The sequence below is a fragment of the Dermacentor albipictus genome, chromosome 8 (genome assembly GCF_038994185.2).
Source record: "Dermacentor albipictus isolate Rhodes 1998 colony chromosome 8, USDA_Dalb.pri_finalv2, whole genome shotgun sequence".
Taxonomy (NCBI): domain Eukaryota; kingdom Metazoa; phylum Arthropoda; class Arachnida; order Ixodida; family Ixodidae; genus Dermacentor; species Dermacentor albipictus.
The window spans coordinates 74,471,674-74,499,309 of NC_091828.1; the positions used below are offsets into that span (position 1 = coordinate 74,471,674).

The following is a 27,636-nucleotide window of genomic DNA, read 5'->3' on the forward strand; positions in this document are numbered from 1 at the left end:
CGCGCTGAAGCAAATATGAACGCACCTCACTCGACGACCGCGGAAACTAGCTGTCAAAACGCTGGAAGGTGGAAGCGCGGCAGCCGCAGTAGCGAGCGAAATGACATTCGTGCTACGTCTCGCATCGAGGAGAACTAAGCCTCGAAAATACGAGACGTGAAAGCGCGCGCACGGACTATGTCCCCGTCGCAAACGGCTTTCAATATACAGAGGCCCGCTCGGGCCGCTGTATCTTGCATCTGTCGCCCGGGTCGCCCGAGTAGAACCCGCCCCTTCTCCCTACTCTCCCCCGGATCGTTGAGTGCGACGGAAGATTGCGCGTTTTTATGCGAAGTATATTACTAGAGCTCAACCCAGCTCCTCAGGCGCGGCGGTGTCACCTTCAATGACCTTTAGTGACCCCACGGAGGAAGGAAACTAAGGAGAGGCCCTACACCCCCCCCCCCCCCCCCGCGCGCGCTAGGAGAAAAATGTGGCGGAAATGACGTGTAGGTTCTCATTTTTTTGCTGCTTTTTTATTTTTTTTTTGCTGTATGGCCACGCCTTTTGGGCCACAATGGCGGCGTTGTTTGAGCGCTCACACGTGTTGCTCTGGTAGGTTTAGTGCCGTGGCAAAGGCGCTGTGTGGGCGGGTTTGCGTTAGTCACCGTGTCTTGTTGCGCTGTGTTACCTGCACCGTGCTCTGCCGGATGTTGCGCGAGCGCGAGCGCTCCGCGCGCGAAACCACGCGCAGCGCGGTGTGGTTTCGCGAAAGATGTAAACAAGAGAGGAGGGTGGCACAAAAGGCGGAGCATAGCCATGAGCAACGCCAACTTCCGGCTTCACTTTTGCTTCACAAAGAGTGACGTCAGGGCCTCTCCTTAGTTTCCTTCCTCCGTGAGTGACCCCATACCATACCACGTGACACCGTGACGTCACGACAGAGGAGAAACGGGGCTCCAACTCGCGCCGTCGCTCGCGGCGTCGCCTTCAAGGCTGACCACGTGACACCGTGACGTCACGACAGAGGAGAAACGGGGCTCCAACTCGCGCCGTCGCTCGCGGCGTCGCGGCGGTATATAAGCAGCTGCGCTTGCCTCATCCAGCGGTACGGAACAAGGTAGCTAAGGAGAAGAATCATCCCACTCGCTCTAGCGTGGGCGAGCGGAGCATCACGCATACGGCGAGGAGGAAGCGTTTCAAGCACCGCGTGGTGGATGGAACGAAGGCGATGTCGGCCCGCGCTCGCGGTGAAACGCAAGCGGCGGGCCGCGTCCAATAAGCAAGATAACGAACGAGTCGCCCAACGCCGTCTGCTCGCCCAGTCGGCATAGATAAAGCAGTCAGTCGCTTACGCACAGTTGTGCATCGGATCCCTCCTGAGTTACCTTGCTCCGTGTCCAGGGCGAACAGTGGTTCAACAACTAAAATAAAGGCTCGTATGCTTCGCATCCTGGGCTTAACCTTAGCTAAGCCACAGCCATTTTTTCCCGCTTTCTTCGCTTGCGTGCGCGAGATCGAGCCACTATCGCCGGCTCATCTTCGCGCGCTTTCACTCGCACATTCAACACACGGCGCACGGCAACGGTTTTGTCGCCCTTGGACTTTATGCGGGACCTCACGGTGACGGCGATGGCAGAAATGCGCCGGATGTGTCCACATAATCACTATTGCAATCAAAAAATACTTGTTCGTGCACTATGCTATTTCTTTTTTTATAACTGATAAATATCAACAATTAGCATCATGAAGATGCGTCACCATGCGCGTCATCAACTGCATTAACGAGCAGCTGTTTGTCGTTGCTCAGTTCCGGCCGTCTTCTTACATAGGTATACATTGCAGTGAAAATTGTTACGCACAACAGGACAGCTGCAAGGCTCACGTAAAGAAAGACGTTCGGATTTTTGTCCAGGAACTGGCCGACAATTACTGGCAGTGTCATAGATCCGATAGCTGCTGCCACAATTGATAGGGACATCATCTTATTCGTGATACTGATGTAGCCAGCCGTCCAGGAGACCAAACCTGCGTTTATGGGGCCGTGGCCGATGCCCGTGAGCGCTGCCCCTACTCGGAATACCGTAGCATTTGTAGCACCGAATGCGACGAGCACAGCTGCTGTGGGAACGAGAATGACGTGAGCGACCACTACAACCCAGAGGACTGGCATTTTCATGGTCACGACAGCTGCAGTCAGGCGACTCGCCACGTAGCCGAAGAAAAACATGGCCTCGACGCCACTAGCAGACGACTTGGAGAAATGGAGGTCGCTTTTGACCGCGAACGTCGCCAGCATCTGAGACGTTGTGATCTCAAGCGCTACTAAAACGCTTGAGTAGATACACATGAATGCTAGGACAGTCCGGGTGAAACGGACGGGATTGCGGGGTGCGCTGTCCTCAGAAGGCCTCTCGTGTGTGGCGGACACAGCGTCCTCTTCAATGTCGCTCCTGTCCACGAAGTACAGAACTACCATCAAGACGGTCAAAGCTAAATAAAAGCCACCGACAATTCCGAAGGCGCAGTAGACGTGAGTGGTGCCCCTGTTTTGTCCCGATGAAGAATGGCTCCACGGTTCGACGAGTTCGACGGGAGAGTAGCTCGTGTACTTCCAGCTCGGGTCTGCGATTTCGGTAGCGTTTGCTGCGGTGGCGTTCCCTCCTGTACCCGTGGACAGGAACGGTCGGGCAACGAACGGCCCCAGAAGACCCCCGATAGCGAAAGCCAAGTGAAAAACTTGCAGTGGTGGGCTGGTGTTCTCAGACCACATTCTGATGATCCACACGTTGGCACCTGCACGCAAGTAAGCAACACGCCATATTCCATGCGCACTACGTGTTGTAGAGATTGTTTGATTCTCGTTTATAATATAAAAAGAAAGCTCGCCCGGAACAGTCGGCCAGATCATGAGACATGATTAAGACACGAAGAATAGGCGTTACACGAATATATGCTGATTATTCTCGCTCATCCTTCTCGCTTCGTACTACACATTCTTCGTTCCTTTGTTGTTCTGGCCCATAGCACCCACTAATTTTAGATTCCTTGTTTCTAAAGCTCTATATATGACACGCCGTCAGCGCAGTTGAGCATCAAATGTTTTTAAGAACCACTCAAGAGCAACAACTGCTTTTCTAAATTCGACGCTTTATGCCCACCTGTGCGGAAGGAGGCCACGCTGAGTCCCCACAAGAAGACAGCAATGTGGGCCATTGCCAGATATCCACAGAGCGGAGTCACGGTCACCGTGATGGAGCTCGCTACCATCGCCAGAATTGATACCACCTGCGTGTTGTACGTGTCGTGAAGCTTACCTCCTGTAAGACAGAATCAAAACGCCGACATCAATGCTCTATACTCAGTGAGAACCAAAGAATTCACTGCATGCTCAGCCCAAAACGCCACGTTGGAGCTCTGCGCCTCCCTGAGCTGGATTTTTCGAAGAGGTGGACATTACTGGCACAAGCAACCTAAACACATATTCAACTAGCTAACAAGAATTCACTAATTTCTTAATCAATTCTTTTACAGCACATATTGCTATTTACGACACGTAGCCGGTGAGTTTGCAAGGCGTATCCATTTGAAACGAATCTCCAGGGTGACAGCAGTTTCGAGATGTTATCTCCCAAAGTGCGGGACGAAATGCATGGGCGTTCCAGCTACTTTTATGCTGCAATGCATAGAAGAGCGTTTTGTTAAAAACGTAACTGCAATAACAGTGGATTTTTACGGCGAATTCGATGGCGCATATCTCCAGATCAATGCCAGGGTAGGCAAGAAGCAGGCTGGAGACAAGTCAGTGGGAGAATATAGCATGGGTTCTAGGAATAGCAGGAGAGAGTTATTAGCAGAGCTTGAAAAACAGAATAATATGCGGATAATGAATACCTTCTTCCGCAAGCGGGATAGCCGAAAGTGGGCGTGGAGGAGCCCGAATGGCGAGACTAGAAATGAAATAGACTTCATACTCTGCGCTAACACTGGCATCCTACAAGATGTGGACGTGCTCGGCAAGGTGCGCTGCAGTGACCATAGGATGGTAAGAATTCGAATTAGCCTAGACTTGAGGAGGGAACGGAAGAAACTGGTGCATAAGAAACCGATCAATGACTTAGCGGTGACAGGGAAAATAGAGGAATTCCGGATCAAGCTACAAAACAGGTATTCGGCTTTAACTCAGAAAGAAGACCTTAATGTTGAAGCAATGAACGACATTCTTACGTGCATCATTAAGGATTGTGAAATAGAAGTGGGTGGTAACTTCGTTAGACAGGATACCAATAAGCTATCGCAGGAGACGAATCTGATTTAGAAACGCCAATGTTAGAATAGAACTAAAAGCTAGAATAGAACTGGCAGAACTTCCCAAGTTTATCAACAAGCGTGAGCCAGCTGACATAAGGAAGTATAATATGGATAGAATTGAACATGCTCTCAGTAACGGAGGAAGCCTAAAAGCAGTGAAGAAGAAACTAGGAATTGGCAAGAATCAGATGTATGCATTGAGAGACAAAGCCGGCAATACTATTACTAATATGGATGAGATATTTCAAGTTGCTAAAGAGTTCTATAGAGATTTATACATGACCAGTGGCACCCACGACGATAATGGTAGAGAGAATAGTCTAGAGGAATTCGACATCCCACAAGTAACGCCGGAAAATACGTAAAAAACCCTTGGGAGCTATGCGAAGGGGGAAGGAAGCTGGGGAGAATCAGATAACAGCCGATTTGTTGAAGGATTGTGGGCAGATTGGCCTAGAAAAACTGGCCACCCTGTATACGCAATGCCTCATGATCTCGAGTGTACCGGAACCTTGGAAGAACACCAACATAATTTCAATCCATAAGAAAGGGGACGCCAAAGACTTGAAAAATTATAGAGCGATTGGCTTACTGACCGTTGCCAACAAAGTATTTACTTAGGTATTCACAAATAGAATCAGGAACACCTTAGACTTCTGTCAACCAAAGGACCAGGCAGAATTTCGTAAAGGCTACTCAACAATAGACCATATTCACACTATCAATCAGGTGGTAGAGAAATGTGCGAAATATAAGCAACCCTTATATATCGCTTTCATTGATTACTAGAAAGCTTTTAATTCAGTAGAAACCTCAGATGTTTACCACTGGAGACAAATATTCAGGAAGTTCTCCTAGTGTCGTCGCTTATGCTCCTTGCTGCGTACTCCTCCCTCTAGTGGTAGATTTGTTCTTTAAGCACTATAAGAATGATTGCGAGTAAATCAAGGCTACGAAACTTCCTTAACTATCCATAGAACGCACTGTGTATAGTAACGCTCCTCGCCGTTGAAAACGCTCTTTGCACTGAAACGACCAGCAGTGGTCTATAGGGATGTCTTCAACAGTTGCCAGCGTCTCGGGAAGGGAACCTTTTTTTTGTCAGGGCGAAGTCCCCTTGTCTTTCTTAACCTTCCTGGCTAAAAACATTTTTTTTAATTTCAATTGCATTAGTCTGCCTACACTTTCTAAGTTCACATCGTTTCTGACCAACCTCTCTAATCCAATCTGTATCTTAATTCTTTTCTGTATAAATACACTGTAGTCTCTGTCGCTACAATGATTTTGCGCTAATCTCCATGATTGTCTACACGTGGAATCTCCACAAGAGATTCCATACACTATGCTACGCGACGATTCTGGTTTGGCTAACTTACCGAGAATCGATCCCAGTAGGTTGCCCACGCCACGGGTCGTGATGAGATACGATACGTCGGCGAGGCTTGAGCCGTATACCTCTGCCAGATCCAGCAGCGCCACTCCAGTCATGGAGACGACCAATCCCTTTGCGAAAAATGGGAACGCCGGAGGGGGTGAATGAATATGCATGTCACTGCGTGTACAATTTTACATATAGCTGGAAAATGCGGCTGAGATCTGTACACCAAGCGCTGTATATTAATGGTATAATGTTTACGATAACTTGTAAGGAGAAGCGTGACAAATTCCAACTTTTCTGTTCCCACAGCCAAAGAAGGCGCATAAACTTTCACGATCCGTTTTAGCCAATGGGAGTCCAGCATTTAGTGCGTCGCGATTTAATGCTAAAGACGTAACCCGCGTAAGCATAATATAAGATGTGATAAGCATAAAGCTTAATATAAGCATAAGCCCAATTGCGATACCGGGGATAGACGCCGCCAAAAACAAATTGCCCCAAGTTGCAAAGCTTTTAAAGGTTGAGGGTGTGTAAGCAAGATTGTTCCTACCGTTGCTAAATTACCAAGGCTCAAGTTGCACGTCCTGCCCAAGTTCAACCACAGCTCCTTGCGGGAAGGCATCCTTGTGTAATCGGTGTGGTACCCGTTGGAGTGATCGATGTCGGCACTGAGCACCTCGATTAACACCGAGCGATGCAAGTACGCCACGTCCCTGACGGCACTGCGACGAATACTGGATGCCAATCTTTCCCTGAATGTTGTCCAGAGATAAGCACGTAGTGTTCGTGCGGTGATTTCCCATTGTGAGATATGATAGGTTGGTTGATGTTTGTCAAGTGCTCCTTAAGTTTCTGGGACGGTGTTATCATCTGTAATGAAGAAAAGCAGACTAAATTTTGAAATGCTTTTTTTTTCTCTATCTTGTGCCTCGTAACGAGGGGCAACGCCAGAAGAAAGAGGCACAGAAGAAATCAATGAAGACAAGTGGCTCTCCGCTATCAAGAGCCCTGATGCCGGGGCGCAACTATGGGCTGTCCAGAGGGCCCACGATGCGGCGGTCGGGAAAGGCCTGACTGTCCCAACGAGGGAGCGGCCCGCAGCGCGCTGAGTCGCGTACCTCAGGACCTTATCAAAGTTTTGCATCCATCCATCCATCTATCCATCTCTATCTTGTGGTTATTTGTGTTCTCTGTATTTCTGTTAACAATAATTTATCATTCATTTTTCTCATAGCAGCCGGCACCATCACCAGGTCACATCTCTTTAGTACGTCAAATATATTAAAGAACGTTCACGCGTTAAAGAGGATGAATGAGAAAGCCTGCGTTCTCGAAACATTTCTTACATTACTTGACATTTTCATTCGAATGCGTTTTGTTACTTCCAATTACTTCTTTTCCCCCAGGAAAGGTCTTGTGTTTGAGTACCTTAACTCTACCTTAAACAATTCCTCTAATTCCGCCACACACGAGAGCCCTTCGAGCCAGGTGGTAGGCCCTCGTGATTTCGTTGTAGTCTTTCATGCGGTCCTTGGTTCTGAACCCCGTCGGACGGTCTATCGCCGGGGCTCGGTTGGTTAGCGCTCGCGCCGCTGCGTGTGCCGTTTCATTGTGGTTCTCACTGCGTTCCGACGCGTCGCCCGCGTGCGCCGGGAACCACTTGAGTCTTACTTTTCTGCCTTGTAGTTTGGCCGCTCGCAGTAAGCGCTTGGCCTCCCTGCAGATTTGGCCTTTGGCGCAGTTTCGCACCGCCTGTCTCGAGTCACTCAGCACCGTGTGGCAGTCTGCGTCGGCGATGGCCAGAGCGATGGCTACCTCCACCGCTTGTTCCGCTCCGGCGCTTCTCACGGTCGCTGCAGTCCTCGTGGCGCCGGTTGACGCCTCTATGACGACCGCTGCGAAAGCGTTCCGTTGGTATTCGACCGCATCCACGTACTCGCGCGTGCTCGTCGTTGGCGTGCAGGTCGAGGAGAGCCTTGACCCTCGCCGCTCTTCTTCCCTTGTTCAACTCGGAATTCATGTTCTTCAGTATGGGGTCGATTATGGTCTGGCGTCGGACCTCTTCGGGGACGAGGGGCTTCACCTCAACCACGTTCGAGCGTCCTATTCCCAGGTCGTCTAGTATCTTCCTCCCGGCTTTGGTCATGGGCAGCCGCTCCAGTTGAGAGCTCCGTTGCGCTTCGGCTATTTCTTCGAGCGTATTGTGTATCCCGAGTTGTAAAAAGCGGGTCGTGCTCGTGGACTCGAACAGACCCAGCGCCGTCTTGCATGCTCTTCTGATAATCACGCTGATCTTATTACGTTCGTGTTGGAGCCATCTGTGGTAGGCTGCAATGTACGCGACGTGGCTGATGATGAAGGACCAATTGGACGAGCCTGATTAGGCTCTGCTCTCACATATTTTAGATACATACTTTAATACTTCAATACTTTAAAGTATTGAAAGTGCGAAACAATAACAAAGGTAAAGCCTTAAAATGATGCAATTTCATTGGCGCGGCTGGGCGCGACTGCGGGATAGGCCCAGAGAAGAGGTTCGTAACATACCCGGTACGGAAAAGTGGTACTAATGTCGCTAAGAAAGATCTTGGTTTTAATTAATAAACGTAAATGAAATTTACTAAGGGTTTGATTCAAACTGATGGCCCCTAGCAGAACCCCTCCTTTTTTATTAGCTTACGTTTACGTCAATTAATACTGTCCCTACATCTACGAGCCTTAACTTCGTGTAATATTCTAATATGTTCCTATTGCATACATTGCTTCGCCCGTATGGCAAAACTGTGATATTTTTGGGATGTGCGAGCCTTCCTTTCAGTATAACATGTATGACATACATGTTCTGAGATTCGAACTGCGCGTGCAGGGACAGACTTTAGTGCTCTCAGACTTCCCCTGTATAAATTGGGTAGCAATTATTAGTCAAAATGTATAGCTTCATGGAAGTTTTCATCGCAGTTATTTGGCCGAAGGTTTATTCTAATCCTTTCTCTTTTGTTGCTAGCTGTTCGAGGCGGCTCAACATTTTAATCCTGGTGCGTCATGTTGATAAGTGTGTGTGTGTGTGTATGTGCATGTGTGCGCGTGCGTGTGTGTGTATGTGTGTGCGTGAGTGTGTGTGTGTGTTTGCGTGCGTGCGTGCGTGCGTGTGTGTGTGTGTGTGTGTGCGTGCGCGCGCGCGTGTGTGTGTGTGTGTGTGTGTGTGTGTGTGTGTGTGTGTGTGTGTGTGTGTGTGTGTGTGTGTGTGTTATTCACGTAAGCTGGCGTTGTGGTCAGCGTGAGAAGTTTTCGAGAACGCGTGCACAGAGTGACATCTCTTTTTCATCGCTCAGTAAGACAATGTCCAAGCCCTTGCCTGCCTGACGTGTCTCCAGCGTGGCATTTATGATGACCTTCAAATATGAAGTCTCCTTACGCCATTGTTAAATTCAGTTTTTGTGTAGAGAAAGAGAGAGAGAGAAAGCAATGGAGTGGAGTGGCAGGGAGGTCAACCAGACGATCGCCCGATTTCCTACGTTACATTGAGCGTAAGAGAGAATGGGAATAGAAGGAGGAAAGGGGAACTGTCTCCTCACCCGCGGCGCTAAATATTTGTGTATATCAATATTTACAGCCGCACGTGAGGAGGCAGTTGCTTGGCTAAAGGTTTATTGCATTTCTGGGTCTATGAGTCGTTTTGAAGGTTCCGCCTGGGAATTAATCAACTCTAAGGTCAAAACTTCTACTACAGTTCATGCCACGAACAAAATTACTCAGGGCCGCCTACGATATTTGTGCGATTTCATTTTTCCTGAACATTGTAATGCTTATTTATAGGGCACTTGGAGGACAGGAATCCTGTGAGCTATTGCATGCGTAACCTACGTTGCTGTTGGCACGGATGATCTGGATGCCTTCGACGTTGTTTTCCACCAACCACCTTTTTTTCGGCGTGTCCTCTGTTGCGGGCATGTGTCACGTTCGAGGCCTACCATCATCATTGTAACGTATGCCTTTGTGCCACTGACGCTGTTTTTACTAGCGCAACAACGAATAATTTATAACGTTTTCAGTGATAATTTCTATGAAGTATACATGATGTAATCCTCGTCAACTACTGTTTCCTTGCTGGTTCCGACCTCCGAAATGCATTTACAGATGTCACTGATTTCAGAGTCTGTGTAGAGCGCGAAGCCTAACCCTCCATGTCTGCCAAGTTGTTGGGCAATGACGCAGCTGCTAGCTCGATAGTTGCTCTGTCTGCGCCGCTCGGGTGTCCACGCGTCACGTGAGAGAAACGCTCTCCAACTATGTAAGCCGGTGCATGGCCGATCGTGATTTCTATACCTCTTCGTGAATAAATAGTCGTCGTCCCTGTATAAAACAAACAATTTCCTAAATGCGCATTGATTCGCTGGCACGGCTTCAAATCTAAATGAAGGCGGTTGTGCAGAAGTTTCCTTTTTCTTCGTGTTGTGGCAATGGCAAAGCCGAAGACGACGACGTGGCCTAACGACGATCGAAATTGCCGTTATGCGCGATCGATGCCGACGGCGATCGTCATCAGTGTAACAGAATGGACGGCCGGGACGTGCAAGTCAGACTAGATTTTGAGCACCTCGCTGCTTTCGGCAAAACAAAGGGGATCAGGAGTAAAAATCTGTTTGCATCCCATTGGACCACTAATGTCCGCAGGACTCCCGATAAAGAAGCGAGCGTCCAGAGCCGATAGCGGACGCCCGGCGGACGATAGGGTGACGTAACGTTCTGGGAGACATCTTTTTTTATTTTGTCCGAAAATAAAATTGCTGTGGACGCCTGCATAATATCATCCGCGGTCGTATTAGTACGTCTGGGGAGGTGTTCTGCGAGTCCACATAGTGGAAATTCCCGTTTCGCCTGCTGCTGAAGTTCTGATTGGCTGCGGCTCCTGGCGGCTGCGCAAGCGCAGCGCAGCCCATCCAATCAGAACTTCAACAGCAGACGAAATGGACGTGTCCACTATATAGGTGGACTCTTACAGAATACCTCCTCGGGTTTCGGATTGCAAAAGGACGTCCTCAGGACAATGCCTGCGGAGCTTTGCTAAGCGTGCTGGATGCAGGTTTGTGTACTGCCGAAAGGCACGCAGGCTGTTGTTTCTGGCTGCTGTGCTCTCTAGGAAGTGATCTAACCACTCTTAAAGAATCTGTCCATGTCCTCCGTTTGAAAAGTTGCTGCGATTTGGTCGACTTTTGGCGTACGCTTTGATTATATCTTTTTCGGCCAATTATACACGCACGTCAAAGTGCACTCCTCTCGCGGCACCGTGCCTATCGAAAAGGACCGTACTCGTGAAGATTTTTCGATTGTTTTCGTGTATTGTCATGTTCACTCCTTATGCTTAACACGCTTCACTTACACACATGTAAAAGACAAAACGAAAATAATAACAAAGGCGCTCATTATAAGCTAAAATAACTAACTATTTCTATGACGCCTCAAATCGCCATTCCGCTTCCCGTTTACGACCATGCGTTCTTTGTCTACTACACTCGCTGAGGGCCACCGGGCCTTAGCACATGTAGTGCGAGTTCATTATCCTGGCGGCCGCGGTGGCGCGCTTCCGTTTCCCTTCACTTAACGGCGCTTTTCGCTAAGGGGCTTTCGCGCTTACGCTGGATTCCTTCAACAGTTGCTTTAGAGTAAATCAAATCAAATCAAAATGCATTCATCTTCATTTGGTACATAGGTTTTCATTTCCTGCCCTCCCTAAGCACAGCGTGCTTGCTGGTTGTTCAGGCAGCACGGTGAATCATCGAATGTGTACCACAAAACAGTGAAGTAAGGCATGCTAGTACACACTATGCATATTATACAAAATTATAGAGACATAAAGAGCATTTATGAGTACAACTCGAGCAAAAATTCAACTAGGTAAATAAATAAATAAAAGAACATCCTACTAGCTTGACAATGAGCCATATCACAGATCACAGAACATCTAAGGAGCAAACCCAAAAAAGCAACCTTCTACATGCAAGAGGCCATCAGTGATTTTCCCGCAACGATGAGCACCGTTTCCTTATTGCTCTAGTCATTTTTCGTTTAGTTTCGAAATTTCCAAACGCTTCTCCAAGTTCATTAAATATCTGTGGCACGTAATATCGCCTTATTTTTTTCCCGTAATGCGTAAAGCATCGTGGCTTAACGTATATTTCTGTCTTAATAACCGAATATCACTCGGGTTCAACTGTCCACGGACATCTCCTCTGCCGTCTCTTCGTCAACTACGATCCTCTGGTGCGCACGCTCAAGCAGTTGCGAACATTGCACCGAAGCGTTTAAGTTTCCGTAGCGGCCTCCAGTGCCGAAGCGGACCAGGAGCGGTTGGCAGACCACCCTGTCCTTCAAATGCGCTCGACGGTGAAGCGACTCGACGCCGCGGAGACACCACGCTACCACGGCGAAAGAACTCGCAAACTTGGAAACTGCCCTTACGAAGAAGTGTTCCAATCTCTAAACTGTTCGCACAACTAAACGTCAAGTTTTAGTTAGCCTCAACTTGTCCATTGTGCCGTGATTATTTCAGAGATCAACTGGCCCACTGATCTCCTATAACTTCGTTTCACAAGCGGTTTGCAGCGGTGTGAAAGCTAGGGGCCGCTTAGCCAATCAGGATGGAGCGCACCAGAAAACTGTGTTGCTACGAGCCTGTACGTCGCCCCGTGACAATAATGTCAGGTGGCTCCATCTATGTTAAAAGAAATGTGTTAATATTTAGAGTGTTTGTAGCAGGTGGCGTTTTCTTGTTTTCTTTTTCTGTTTCCTTCTTACACGGGCGAAGCCCGTTCCGATGGGACTGGTCCTATTTCTTTTTCTAGACACAAGCAGCCAAAATTAATTCTGAGCACTCCACTACGACGTCTTCCATAGCTCGTTGGAGACGTTCTCGTGCGCATTTTCGCTGCACTCACTGCGACAGTGCTGAATGAACTCGACTTGTGTGCAGACAAGAAATGAATCAAGTCATCCCATTAGAGGGGTTCACAATTCAGCGTCCCCGTCGCAACTGAAATCAGCACCGCTGGTTGTTTCGTCTTCCAGGGTAATCACAACAGCAGGATCTTGGTCAACAGCATCGTCGATTATGTGGTCCAGTTTTCTCATTTTTCTGATTGGGAACATGCTCCACATAGCTCTTCCACTTGTCAGCAGTCACTTGCGCGATGCCTTGCCAAAGCAGATGCTCCACGTCTTGAAGCTTAAATGTCTTATTTCCACTCGCCACGAAGCCCTTCGCGTCGCTCCAAACAAGCTCTATAGGGTTCAGTTGGCAATGGTAGGGTGGCAGGCGCACAACCTGGTGGCCAGCAGCTTCAGCGCTGCAGTCCACACGGCATCCGTCCCCGCCTGTGTCCACGCTGTACACAAGCTTCATGAGCTGCGCTCGCACCATGTCGCTACGCCGCGCAACACTTTTTCCCGACAGCCATGCCTCTATCTCCATTATCACGGTGCTCATGCACGGCACTTCATCCTGCTTCACAGAATGATATGGCGCGTTATCCATGACGGTAACACTACCTGTGGTAGTTGGGTAAGGAGTTTCTGTGAGAACCATTTTTCATAGTGGCCTCCGTCCATTTCACCGTGGTAGTCGCCCGAGCTCTTCTTAGCTAGGAAGAATTCCGCAGCTTCTTCGACAAAACCGCGTTCGTTGCCGCAGTGCTTCACAGTCAGTCTACCGCCTTTGCCACTGGGGTTCTGAATGCGAGACGAGAGTTCCGATCGCGCGCTTCGTGCGCAGGCTGGGTGGTATCGTCAATCCACACCTGACTACGCGTGTGGCCGGCGTTGACCCATGTTTCATCGGTGAAAAAAAATTAGCCTACCCTGGCGTCGCAGCTCCGCTGTCTGGCGCAGTTACCGGCGGCGACACTGCACGATGTGCATCGCTTCGAAACAGCAGTGCATTCTGAGACCGTTTCTTGTATCGGAAGCAGAGCTTCTTCATCGTCCTCTGCATCGTTGCTGTGGATTCAGTCGGTAGCGTGTCCTCCATTTTGAAACGCTGCACAACCTTGGCGAGAGTCGGAATCTCCCCTCTTAGCAAACACGCTCAGGTCCCCTTAGCAAACACGCTCAGGTCAAAATCGTCCTGCTTCCTTGTCCGCTCACCGCCTTTTCCACCACAACGCTTCTTCGATGACGACACTCTGCCCGTCTTCTTCATCTATGTTGCCCACTGGTAGAGCGTTCGCTTGCTCACCTGGGTGAGTTTTGCAGTTCTCTTGATGAGCGAATTCAAGCTTGCACTGCCTCCGCACTCGACGCGAAGCCCTTCAAGAACGTTTAAAGCTATCTGCTTCGCCAGCTTAGGGAAGCAGCGCACATTCGACGGACGGCACGCAAGGGACACAACCGAATCGGGCGACGCCATGTTGCCGAAAGACTGCGCATCACCACCTTTTAACAGGCTTCCGAGGAGCTGTGCTCGTGCGGGTCATTGCCATCAGTTTCGCGACTGATTCAAAGCCTCTCTATACTTTAAAGTTGTCACTCCAAACTGTTTTAAATTTTTGTGTGCAATGTTTTAAAGCTAGTCCTAAACTGCTCAGATATTTGACGGACTATTTGCTGGGCTCCGGCAGCCCTGATTGGCTATGAGGCCCCTACCTTCCACCGTGTTGCAAACAGCTCGTGAAACGAAGTATAGCTTCCCAAATATATATATATTTATATATATATATATATATAACCTTTATTAATGGACACACTTGAAACTTCGGCTGACCTCGAAGAATTGTTCAATGAAGTGGCCGCCTTATAATGAGTATTTACAAGACCTCATAGTTCACTTTCGCAGCCTGAGTCATCTCGCATCACCAAGAATCTGGCGTCTCTCGGTGGAGTAATCTTCCTTCGTGTAATTATTTTCTTGTACTCCGCTATCACTAATACTGTTTCGCTTTTCTGGCGAAACTGCAGCCTCTCTTTTTTCTTTTGTTAAGTTCGTGTATAAGCGCTGCTGCGCATGTCTGCTCTTGATTCTGATTGCGAGTGAATCCGGCTTGGCCTCATTTTACGTTACTGAGTGAATTATATACATATTTATGACCTCTGCATGTAACTGGACATGTTTTCATCTCTAATGAATGTTGTGAATTATTAGAAGAGCTTTGTCTCATGAGTCGTTAGCGACGCTTACTGAAAAGAAAAGCGATACTGAGACACATGTCATCCGGGTGCATTTCACGCGCTGCTGATAGAAGACTCTGCCAAAGGTGTCACTGAGTCTACAGGTTCTTTTTCTCAGGGTACAAAAATTAACCGACGATTACAATACTTCCTAACACGAAATTTGAGCGCAGCTTTATACGTGTTTTCATTTCGCCATATATCGGCTGGTGCGGACGATCTGTCTCGCGCGGAACGTTGCAAACGGAGCACTATTCGGGAGACCGCGAGAGGCAACGCGTGCGTGACTGATGCGTGGGCGCGATTCACAGCAGCCGCCGCAGACAAACCTCCGCTCATGCTGCGCTTTGTTTCCACATGTGGTGTCGTCGGCGGGGGTCATCGATGAACAGACGATGCACGTTACCCTGGCGCCATCTCGTAGCCATCCTCGCCGCAGAGCCCGTCTTGCGCGGCACTACGCTTTGCTTCTCACGTTTTCGCCCTACGCTTCTCCTCCGCTTTCCGCTCCACGGTTCTGCTCACCCTCCTGCTCCGCTTTCCTCCTCCACTTCCTTCAATCGCCATCGTTCGTCTTCCGCTGCGCTCCGCGTTCGCTCTTTCATCCTTCGCTGCGCGCGTTCGCTCGGTTACGGGGTACGCGGACGCCGACGCTTACCGCAGGAACAGGCGCCTGGGTGCTGCGCTCTAAAAAGCACGCAAAAAATTTTGAAGCTTGGTTAACATACGGCAACATATTTATTCTCTAGGCATAGACTATCCATACCATTAGAAATCATTGTCAATTGGCTACCTCATTCTCTTTGAAGATATAATAAACTTTGTACTGTGTATATATTTAAATATTTTGTGTATGTGCATGGTGTCACAGCGGAAATTATGTTAAAATGCTGAAGTGAGAAAATACGGATGAAGTAGCCACCGCTGGTACTTCTAATGTGCTTGTCTTGCTATTGTCAGTATTTGGAGAAAGATGTAGTAGTGAGTATTGTAGTATAGTATAGATAGTATAGTATATTATTGTAGTAGTATAGCAGTCAGATGTCGTCGGTATTTGGAGCAATGATGCAGTAAGCTCATAGCCCCAATCAAATTTCGTGTGAAAAGGTCGAGGCTACTCAAACGAAACCTCAAACGATGTGGGTGACAGAACTCTGCCAATGACACTTTGGGGCGGTTCGGAGGGTTCTGGGGCCTCTCCCCCCTTCACTCCCCCCATAGTCGGCGCCTATTTTCAGAAACTACGCGTACTTTGCAGACGGAATATTGTAGAGGCAACGGTACCTGCACGCATTGTACCGAAAGCGCACAGCACGATGTCATTGATAGTAGCGGCGACAGTGTTGAGGCGATAACAGATTTCGCCACGCCGATTTTCCAGTGGAGCGCATCGCGATCCCGCCTGCCTTATCCCGAATGTGATGGTGCAGTGACTGGCGGTCGTTGAAGAGGCGTCAGGCGGTGAACAGCTGTTTTAGGAGGCCGCTCACTAAAGAGCTAGGATTACTGAAACAGCAAGATTTCGGATCTTCCGAACTATGCGAACGATGTGGGCGGCGTCTTCATAGCTTCTGACAAAACCTGCAGTGACACATTTTCAGTTATTGTCATGAGTACAGGCTAGTACAGGCACTTTGGATTCGCGTCTGGCCTGTAGCATGGCCCAACGCACGTAGAAAACCTTCCTCCTGTCGTACAGCTCACAGGAAACGTAGATGGGATTCCACTGGCCAAAAAGCTCTAAAACAGAATTCTCTTCGATTCAGTGCGTGATTCACGACTCGTGATGTTGCACCATTTGTAGTAGGCGGATATGCACGTCTCTCGAAGCCAACATTTGTGAATGAAATGCCGCTCATAGAAAGCACATAGAAAAACATACTGAAAAGTACTTTTGTGGAGATGCCGTTTAATGCCAGTGAATGAAAAGAGATAAATAACCGTGTATTGCATTTAAAGATGTTTTTATCGATGTTCATTGACTGTGTTCGCATGTCTACAGCTGCCGGGTACTGCAACCTGAAGTATTACATTGTTTTGCACTCAATTCAATTTCAAATGCAGTGAGTTCACTGCCAGATAGAACGATGGATACTGTTAAGGCTCATATCAGGTCATGGCTGCGACGTGTGCCTGAGCGTCTTACAGCAAAACTTGAAGATGCTTCATAAGGTCTGTACTAAGGGTGTGCGAATATTGAAATTTTCGAATACGAATCGAATACGAATAAGGCGAAAAACTGTCTTCGAATATCGAATCGAATATCGAATATCGAATATATGTGTAGTACTAAAAAATTGCAAAACGAGGTAACAATAGCTTTATTACCCTTTTAAAAATAATATTGCATTTCACGAGGTTGCTTCAGGTTAAAGAGGCAATCATTATAGGTAATGCACTCAGGTAATGCCAGGTAATGCTCTGTCAGGTAAACGCTTCTTACAGATTATCGCGAAGGAAAATTGACTGCTCAACATGTTCACAAAGTAAGGGCTCCCTATGCACTGTGACAACATTTGTCCAGGTAACATTTTCTATGTGCATATTTTATTGCGCATACTTACAAAGCCCGAAAGTACATCATATATTGTTATGATAGAGCCCTGGAATAAAGCTTGGTCAAAAAAATCGAAACTGGTCATGTCTCACGGGCCTGATACAGATAGACAGGAACAGAGCGTACACATTCATAGCAAGGTTCGTTACAGCACTTAAGATCACAGTGCTGTAACGCTGTGTCGTCGTTTGGTACCTTCTTTTTTCCTTGTTTTGTGTTGCGCTGTAACGAACCTTACTATGAATCCCAACCAAGTGGCCCAATTTGCCATCTTGATGCAGAGCATACAGATAATGAGCGGATCATGTGAAGCTCTCAGTGAATAAACATGTTCTTAGGAGAATGAGGAGCAAGCATATAATTCGTTAATTGCTCAATTATTCACAGTCTGTCCGAATATTCGCCGTTTCAACCATTATTCGGCCATCCTCGAATATTCGGGAATTTACGAATATGCATTTCACGAATCGAATACGCTTCGAATAAGGAAAATATTCGATTCGTATTCGAAATTTCGAATATTCGCACATCCCTAGTCTGTACCGATTTTTAAAACTCTGAAATGACGTTACTGCTTTCTACTAAACTTCTTGCTCTTACAGAAGAGGAAGAAATCAAAACAATGCTCTAAAGATATACAGTGAAAAGAATTCTCTACAGACTTTGTGATCAACTCAATCAGGTGTTGTTACTCGAGTGCTTGTCAGATACCTTTTTTTTTTGCCGCATCGGCATTAAACCGGTACTAGAATGATATTTTCAACTATATTTTTCTGTGTGTTATAGGAAGGGCCTAGACCTCTAAAGTACAAAATGTTTTGACGTGGCTCAGAGTACTCTAAATAATTTATTATAATAACTTTTCTCTCGCCAATTTAGGTGTTTTCCTTGGAGGATACTGTGTTTAATATGACACGGTATGGGGTGACATGGTGTGGGGACAACGTGACGTTTTGACACTCGGTCTGGCTTGCTCGGTCGCCTCGTATACTGCTACTCATTCTGAGAAGCGATGTAGCAGCATAGTGGATGACAGAGCGGGCAGGAGCAAGTGTCAAAACATGGCAGCCCTGCTTTGACGTGACCACGCACTATGTCATGACGTCACGTGACAGTAGAACCTAAACCTATACTAGTGGTAGAAAAGGCATTATATTGTTGTTCACCAATTGCACCGCTGGTTAGTCACTGTGGCAAATTTGATATTGATGAGGCCAAAGTTTCTCAACGTAATTTACAACGTGAAACATTACGGAAACCGTATTGCCAAAAGAAGTAGTCTCGGTGCCTTTTCTAATGATTTATTACAGCAAATGTAAATTTTATCTACTTCTATGCGTACTGCCACGCGTGTCTAAGCAACTAACTGCTGCCAGAGATAAATTCTTATTTTAGTTTAAAGGGGCTGACAACCGATTTTTAGCACGCTAGTTTTTATGGCACAACGCAATGCTCACCCTCGGTAGTGTTACCACCTGCAGTGGCTGCTTCCAAAAGCTTGTGCATATTTTACAAATAGAATTTTTCGATCTGAGCAGACTCTAACAAAGCAAGGGTCCCTGCTCCCGCTAAGCTGAGTAATAGAAGTGATGCCGATAGCCCGCCTCGCAAATTGCGAAAGCCGCCCATCTTTGTGCTTTCACAGTCGTGAGTGCATCTGTGGTTAACCACCTACATTTTGACCTTTTCAACCGTTTTTGAAAATAAAAAGCTTTTACAATAAGCTTGCGCTCTTATACGGTACCTTTCTTATATTTGTACCACGTTTTCCCCCTAGTACACGCCTGCGTCATGGCTGGCTGGCCCCCGTTGTCGTTATTCTGTCGATAGACGAGCCAAGACAACTCATCGCAAAAGAAGGCGAGGGCATAGCCACTTTTCTGCTCACTCTAAACGAAGGCCTCTCTTCACATTGCAAGTTATAATGTGTAAGTGATAAAGTTATAAAGTGTATAAAAAAGGTGTACTGCATTTCAATACTAATAGAGAGACCAGGAATCGCGTACACAGGTCTTACGCATCTTCTCGCTTTTGCCACGTGGGGCACCAAAGGTCATTTGTCGCGACCTTTAGTGAATAATTAAAACTATAAATCCATGTTTCATGAGAAAGACATGGCTCGTTTTAAGCAATACGAGAGGCAATCTTTCCAGCAGCGGGGTTATCTCGATTGAAGTTCTGAGTTTGTCTGGTCCCTCTAAATTGCATGCTTGCAGCAACCTATTTTTTGCGTGTTGTGTACTTCAATGCTTAGCTGAAACGTCAGTCACTGAGTAGCTGGAGAATTTTTATACTTTTTGCTTAAGCATGTGGCGTTACAAGCGAATTGGTGAGAAGTATTGTTTTTACCACAAGGACATTGACCTTTCCATTATTTTGAATGTATGCAGCATGTTATATCTCATATCTCTTGCATTTTGTCAGCAGTGAGGTGATTCACTGCTCTGTCTAACTGCGTCATCTGTAACGACAATGACATTTAACTTTGCAACTTTTTGAGTTGAAATTTTTTTGTGATAACCTGCCATGGTAGTGGCTTTGGTGTGCGGCTAAGCCTGATGGCGCGGTATCAAATCCCAGCCGCCGAGGCCGTATTTCGATGAAGGCGAAATGCAAAAACACGTACCTTGCAACTGGGAGCACGTTAAAAACCCAAGATGGCCAAAAAGTTATCCGAGAGTCCCGGCTCTACGGCTAGCCTCATAATCATATCGTGGTTTTGGGTAAAAGCCTCAGAATTTAATTTATTTGGGGATATTTATCATTTCCACATCTTCGCGTTATTTATTCATGGGTTCTAGTGTTTATTCAAGGGTCCTTGTGTTTATTATCTGATTTGTGGCTTCCTTGCTCTCGAGTGATCATCGTCGGGTAAGATATTCTGCCTGATTATACCATTCATGTTGGTATCATATTTTGTTCGCTTAATTCGCTACTTGCTACGAATTCGCGTCTACTATACATGTTTATTTCTGTGATGTAGTTTGTGATAAGTGTTTCCCTATCTGCCCTTTTTTGTCAATACCATGCGTTCGGCCGCCCATGTTTGTGGTTTAATTCTGTCTGGTCAAGAGTTGCACCACTGCCCATCTAGTCGCAATACCCCATGTGTTCAACATTTTACGTCTTCATGAAGTTAGGCTTTATTGTGTGGCAATTCACCATTTGGTGCTGCTGCTTTTACTAATAAAATATGACGTGTACCTGTTTTAGACTGCCGATGCCCTAATCCAGAATGTCAATAGTTGTTAACGTGTGCACACACTCCTTATTGCACACAAGGGACTAAAGTTTGCACAAGCCAACAGCGTTCACATATATACATGAAATGGGACAACAGTTGTAGTGATAGAGTAAGCTGCACTATATGCAGTAAATGCTTTGGAAATGTTGGAGATGACTGCTGAGAAATAGAAAAATGAGTTTTGTTTTGGAGATGCAAATAATGCATAGACCAGAAAAGTAACAGATTATAGAATAGTATGTGCGTCACTCTTCGGGGAGACTTTTCGTGCGAATTCCTGCTCTACCGTACTGCCTTTTTTCTCTTGATGTATATGTACTAGTCAGCAAGTGCCTGTTCTATACTTTATTTGCTCATTGTGGGATGGCATCTAACTTGCAAGATTGTGCGTAAAAAATACACTACAATGATGTCAAGTAAAAGTGATACAGTTTGTTCACATGAATGTAGGTTCCAGCAACATTGAAATTTTGCCTATCACATATGTTGGCGGTGACTTATACTAATATTCCTGACGGTAACTGTATGCTCGCAACATAACCAGTGAAACAAGGGACACAACAGGCTCTGACAGAGCGTAGACCCTGTGCAGTAAGACAGTGATGTACATAAGAGAAAAATCTGGTGTTCCAGTGGACAAATATGCATGGAACTTAAAATTACTGCCGCTCTCCTGGCGTGCGCATATTCGCATTTAAGAAAATCAATTTCCCACTTACCAGCTCTCCTCTCCATTCGTTGCGGATCATCCAAGTGTGTTTTTTTAGTATAAATTCTTTTATAACAGAGCTCTGAGAGTACCGAACGTGGTATTTCTTTAGAGGAGTTTTCTAGGCGACGCGGACATACTTTGCCACTAGCATCGCGAGTTTCAACACAGTTAACAAATTTGTTCAAATTAGAGAGAGATGGGGGAAGGCAGGGAGGTTAACCAGAGACGAGTTTCCGGTTTGCTCCCCTGCACTGAGGTGGGGTACATAGGGTGGTTTAAATGCCAAACTTGGAGCCAGTCAAACTTAAATGCACCTCCACTAAAAAAAAATCCTTGAAAATTGCACCTGATTCAAGATATTCATCTACGACAGTCAATGCTCAATCCAGGAAATATCGAAAAAGAGCACACTGGGAATGCAGAAAAGCCAGCCCCGCTATCACATCAGGTAGAAACCTTCCGTGACGAAAAGTGCGACAAAGTTTGAAACTGAAAATTGCGGCACATACTGATGGCGCGCTTTGCTTGGCAAACCTCTGCCGCGACATGCGGTATCACTATTTGCTGCGACATGCCATCGTTCTTAGTCGAACTATCAAACTAATCGAACTTAGTCACGGGACGTTTCCGTTTGAGGTAGCGGCGAGGAGTGCTCAGTTTCGTTATTGCTAGGATTGAGCTTGAAATTCGGTCACGATTATCACAAATTAGACACGATTTCTAAGATTAATAAGTAGGAATGGATTAAAATCTGACTGCCTTCAAGTTTGCTATTTTATCTACTCTAGCCCTTGGCACTAATAAATAATTATTACGAATTTCGGTTGTTCTGAAATTCACGTTGTCAGCGGCAGAGTACATACGCCTCGCCTAGAACTACTTTACAAATGCCCGCAAAAGATCCTCTACTTTGACGTCCTAAGGATATCCAAGGACCACAGAATGTCCCTCTCTGGGCTTACAGTGGACATTCGGATATCCCGTAGACATCGGCTGGACGTAGTGAAAAGCGGTAATAAAATTTGTAAACTTCAGAACGTCCGTTTTTGACGTCCGTCGGGCCAGCCCAGAATGCAATTTTTTTGCGCCTTATAGTCTTACGGACGTCCATTAGTACGTCCCTCCCAAGTACTGCCCGAGCCCAATGCTGCTTAGCTTCGGGGATCGGACATACGAATGCACCTCCCGCCTCGATTACCACGACGTGAACAGACCATGCTGTACCGTCTGTGGCTAGGCGTTGCCTTTACAAACTCATATGCTTTCCTCATAGGAATGGCCAACAGCCCCACGTGCGACACATGTAACCTCGACGAGACGCTAACACACATTATCTGTGTCTGACCGCGGTACAGTGCTGAGAGACGAGTGATGTGCAGAGTACTGGACTAGTTGGACAATCGTCCACTTTCAGAAATAAAAGCTTTAGGCCAATGCTCCGAAAGAACATCCGCGTTGAAGGCCTTACTCGCGCTATTAAGGTTCTTGCAGTCCACGGAGCTTCACGACAGACTTTAAGAATGCCGCCCCCTACCACTCTGTAGTGTACGCGCTTTGTTCGTGCTTGTCTCCCTTTCTTTCTATCTCCCCCTTCCACTCTGTTTCTTTTTTTATCCCCCTTAACCCTTCCCCCTGCGCAGGGTAGCCAACCGGAACTACCTCTGGTTAACCTCCGTGCCTTTCTCTGCATTATTTTCTCTCTCTCTAGTACGTCCCTTGGATTCTTCCGTATGTCCTGAGGACGTTCTTAATCTCCGGCAACGTGATCCGGACGACGTTCCAGGGTTGTCTGTTGTCCATAGGGGGATAACGCAATAGGCAGTATACCTTGCTGTTTGAGGCTCGAGCAGGCTGTCTGTGGACAAAAGCACACCGGAGCAAATATGAGGCACTGGATGAGACCTGTGTGTCGTGCAACAAAACTCCGGAAACCCATAGGCACACCGCAATGGAATGGCGAGATGTTCGCCCAGTGAAACCCGCAGGAAGCGTCCACCTTCCAGAAGCATGGGGATTCAAAGAGCATGGAGGAATTATAACTGGTCACCAGTTGAGATAACTTAGAGACACTTACAGTATTGGTGGAAAAAAAGCAGAAAAGAGAGTGAGAGAATCATAGTCGTTGCAAGCGTAGGCAGATTTACAATATATAGAGATAGAGGCTTTCATGACCAAAATGATACGCAAAGTGTTGTATGGTTGTAGATGCAGTAAAACCTGCCGATAGATCAAGCAGGCTAGGTGATTTCTTTTTCGACGCTCCGTTCAAAAGAGGATTACAGTAAACATCATCATTATCATTAGCCGCGGAGCCACCGCCCATCTCGTTTGCGGCGGTCGAAAAGGGGCGCTCAGACTGCATTCGAATGGTCCTTCCGATCGCCCGACTCCAGATCAAAGCGCTGAGAAGTGATCTAATGGCGAATTCGGCAAATCGCGACGGTGCGCCCCGGTGCGTCCATATATTGTCCAATTGTCCATATATAAACGAGACGTTCATTTGAGGGATTGCCAGCCGTTTGTGCGCAGGCGCGAGTAAGAGCGAGTGTGAGAGAGAAAATCTGGGGGCTTTTGCACCTTGAATATTTGACTCTGCCTAGGCACTACGGAGGAGGTTTCTCAGCGCGTGTTGTAGGCGTTTGTCCCTAGACGTGCTGGCATTGCGGAGAGGGGCGGAGTTTGCGCTCGGACGCAGGCTGCCGGCACGGTGAAGTATGTGAAGAAGCGGGCACTGACGTCCTATTTCGCGAGCACTCACTCTAAAAAAAGTTAACACCCTTTGGGTCGTATCTTGCCAAACAACGATACTCGTCATCTGTCTTTCCCGCATTTCCTTTCTTTAACGCTGCGAGCCCGGTACTTCCTAGTCACGAACGGTTTCGCGTTGTCAGCTTGAAACAGCATTCTCGACAGGAAAGTAGCCAGCGCCGAGTTTTCAAGAGAGGAGACGCAAGCAAGGCAGATGACGATTATTGTTGTATGGCAAACATACACCTGCGCGTGCCAGGATGCCAAAAGTGTATAAGATCTGGCGTCCGCTATCGCGCACACCCGTTCTTATACACCCCTGGCACGTGCAGGCCTCGGCGAGCTCCTACCCACGGACCAGTCCGGGTTCTAGCTTTAGTGTCCCCGTTGCCGCTTTGGTGTCCTGGAGGCACCGCCAATAATGCGAAATAATGACACGTTGTTTCAATGAGTAAAACAACACGATTGCATAAAAATAATTTCGTCCAGCCGCCTACTTGCGACGCGAAGTTCAGCACTACCGCGCCCCGCAACTTCTGCCGGGACGCCTAGAGACAAACGCATACAACACGCGAAGAAACTCCTCCGTAGTACCTAGGCACAGTCATATATTCAAGGAGCAAAAGTCCCCACATTTCCTCTCGCGCCCGCTCTTACTCGCGCATGCAAATCACGCGTTCGGCGTCTTCGCAAGTGCCACGCCCGGCTGTACCCAGTGGCGTAGCTAGGTCTTCTGGCGACTGGGGCCCATAGGTCTTCTGTCACCTCCCCTACCCCCGGGTGTGGTCGAGGAAGGAGTGGATATCGACAATTTCCGGGTGTCTTCAGACGTATATGACACCCCCCCCCCCCCTCCCCACTGTCCTCTTGTACCCGGAGCCCACGGCTCCCCGGCTCCCCCCCCCCCCCCCCCGTTACTACACCAGTGGCTGTACCTACTAGCACTTGCAAATACGCTGCGACCCGGACTGGTACGGGTTGGGCTTGCCGAGGCATGCGCGTGACAGGTGCGTATAAGATCGGCTGTCCGCTATCGCGGCCAGCCATTCTTTTATGCGATCACACCCTGGCACGCTTCGGCTTTCGCGGCCCCAACCCGCGGGCCGCTTTCGTCCCTCTGCTACTCCTGGGGTGCCCTGGAGATTCTGCGCCGCCTGCTTTATTATAACCTCAGGTGCACTCCTGAGGCCTCCATTTGCCAGTTACATGTGCCCTCCTGTAGTAGTGCTTGTAAAAAAATCAAATACATTGTCGCGACGAAAAAAGTGACCCGCGACTTATACAAAAACCATTGTCCCTTCAGACACAGCGATCACCAAGGTGCGTCTCTGCTCACTGCCTCACCGCGCGGGCAGCCAGCGGCGGAGCGTAAACTCGACCGCACTCCGCAATGCCGGCATGTCTTGGGCACAAACGCATACAACACGCGCTAAGAAACCTCCTCTGTGGTGCCTAGTCAGAGTCATATGTTCAAGGAACCAAAGTCCCCAGATTTTCTCTCTCACGCCCGCTCTTACTCGCGCCGGCGCTCCAACGGCTGGCGATCCCTCAAATGAATGTCTCATCATACGTAATGCCGTTCACCCTGTCTGAGCTGCTGAGACATCTGGTCGTTTTCCGGTCCCGTGAACTCAGCCATAGCCGTATTTCACGCTGTTTCCGCTAGAGCGCGTCGGCGACGCTCGTGATAAGCGCCTCGCTTTTGTTTTTGTTCGCCGGCGGCCGCTTACCGGGAAGCTTTCGTTTCCTTCCCTCTCACTCCTTCTAAACGCAGTCGGCTGTTCGATGGCGCAAGGTACCGTATTTTCGCGATTCTAAGCACCCCCCGATTCTAAGCACCCCCCCCTCTATTCCCGCGAAAAAATTAGGAAAAAGGTTTGCATGCGAATCTAAGCACCTCCCTATTTGTTAGGAAGAGCACGTAGCCAAGGCCGCCAAACGCGCTTGCTCACTCTGTCATCGAGCCGGAGCCGTCGCAGTCCCGAGGTGGCCCGGCGTCCGCGGTGCGATCTCGCCGCACAGCCGGACTGTACGGCTGTACGGCGAAAGCTGCAGAAAGCGTACACATCAACCATCCCAAGTGAATTCGGACGCTTGGAAGCGCGTCCAAGTGGACGTTGTGGTCAAATCATCTAAGAAGTGCTCAATCACAAACCACTTCGACGAAACGGAAGACGACCTGCTGTGGGATACCGAGAGCGGCGGTTCAAGCTGTGCGACGAACTCGAGTGGCAGTGATTGTAACTGAGCATCCGACACAAGCGGTGGGTTCACTGTCTGCACCGATTTTCTTTTGAATGTTTACAATATAAAATGTTATTTCTCGCACTTATCTCGTCACGATGTCGCAGCGAAAAGAAGGAGGGTGGGGGGTCATTCTAGATATTTTCGAATCTAAGCACCCCCGCTCACTTTGGGCATCGCGATCGTGAAAAAAACGGGTTGCTTAGAATGGAGTAAATACGGTATCTCCTGCTTCTACCCAGAGCGCTGAGCATTAAGACAGGCGTGTGACGTTTTACAGCTAGTCTCATCACTGCAACAGCCCCGTTGTAAAACAAACTGTGACTATATTCACGTACGAGCATCACTCTCCCAGCACTTTCGTTAGTCGCTGACCAGTCAAGGTTAACACCGTAACAACGATAATACGGCAGTGCAAGAGCCGTGCCTCACACCGCCGCAAATATCCTCGGCCACTCAACCCGACCGGTAGCGCTACAGCGGCGGCCCGGTGTACTAAGCCTGCTACGCAGTCTCCACCACGTACAGCAGGCCGTGTGTGTTGTCATCGAGGGGCCGTGATTTTGCTCTCCTGAACAAGTTTCCTCGCGGTCAAAGCGGGTTTTCCAAGCTGTAGTCTAACACGCGTAAGGAGAGTGTCGACGGCGAAGAAACGAGAGGGAGAGGGCGTTTGTTTTATATCGCTCGTTGATGCGTTTCGTCTGTAGGCTGCTTGTCGCTAAGGCGGAGGGTAACGTACGTCAGACGGATTGAATTCCTGTTCGCGAACGCGGTGGCGACCCCGTCGTCTCGCACGGTGCACTGTGCAGCGACATTCGTTTCACTTCGTGCGCTCATTCGGACTCCGGACTCGCATTACCGTAGCCCCTGGCTGGCGAGCCTCGCGCTTTCACTATCGCTTGTTCTTATGGTGTGCGTTGTGTGAACCTCTCTGGGTTGTGCGCGATAACGCGAGAGTTATCGTTGTCGCTGCTTCTCAGATTACGCGACACGGCTACTTTTTTTTTCTCATCCAGTTCACCATAAAGCAATTCCGTTTTTCTGCCGAGTAAAGAGGTGCGCTATGTTTAGCTTATCTCTATGTAGGTTAGAGTGAGATATGATAAGCGTGGTTGCGAGGATTCTCGTGACAGCGTTGCCGATGACGATTCTTACTCCTGCTCTCCCACCCCGATAACCTCCTCAGTGCGCATGATCTACATACACGCGCACAGTGTCCTTTGCATTGATGCCCACGCAAGCTCGATTATGGCTGAATTTAGGCCGGACCTTCAACTTGGGCCTGGGAAACCTTGGAATGGTGA

At 48.0% G+C, this 27,636-nt stretch overlaps 2 protein-coding genes across 3 annotated transcripts in view; one reads left to right on the forward strand and one right to left on the reverse strand.

Moving 5' to 3' along the window:
* Window positions 1-27,636, forward strand: part of LOC135920917 (sodium-dependent glucose transporter 1A-like) — a 116,310-nt gene that overhangs the window by 69,891 nt on the left and 18,783 nt on the right. The window contains exon 1 of one of the 2 annotated variants that reach the window (XM_065455195.1): window positions 26,872-27,632. The exons of the other annotated variant lie outside the window; for it this stretch is intronic. Within the exon in view, the coding sequence (XP_065311267.1) occupies window positions 27,561-27,632 (72 nt within the window). The 5' untranslated portion in view covers window positions 26,872-27,560. Of the gene's footprint in view, window positions 1-26,871; window positions 27,633-27,636 lie in introns of those variants that run through there. 2 annotated transcript variants of the gene reach the window in all.
* On the reverse strand, window positions 349-13,199 carry LOC139048688 (sodium-dependent glucose transporter 1A-like). The gene is made up of 6 exons (XM_070523179.1): window positions 12,865-13,199; window positions 6,219-6,390; window positions 5,667-5,793; window positions 3,141-3,299; window positions 1,865-2,775; window positions 349-390 (listed from the first exon to the last, which is right to left on the reverse strand). The coding sequence occupies exons 1-6, from the start codon at window positions 13,197-13,199 to the stop codon at window positions 349-351; spliced, it is 1,746 nt and encodes a 581-aa protein (XP_070379280.1).

Bases quoted from the DNA above. Each gene is read 5' to 3' on its own strand.
- LOC139048688 (XM_070523179.1), bottom strand. From the start codon at position 13,199: ATGGATAACGCGCCATATCATTCTGTGAAGCAGGATGAAGTGCCGTGC. The intron at 6,391-12,864 runs GCAAGGCATCGC...TATTCGTCGCAG, and splicing joins GACGTGGAGCATCTGCTTTG to TGCCGTCAGGGACGTGGCGT. The intron at 2,776-3,140 runs GTGGGCATAAAG...ACTTGCGTGCAG, and splicing joins CGTGGCCTCCTTCCGCACAG to GTGCCAACGTGTGGATCATC.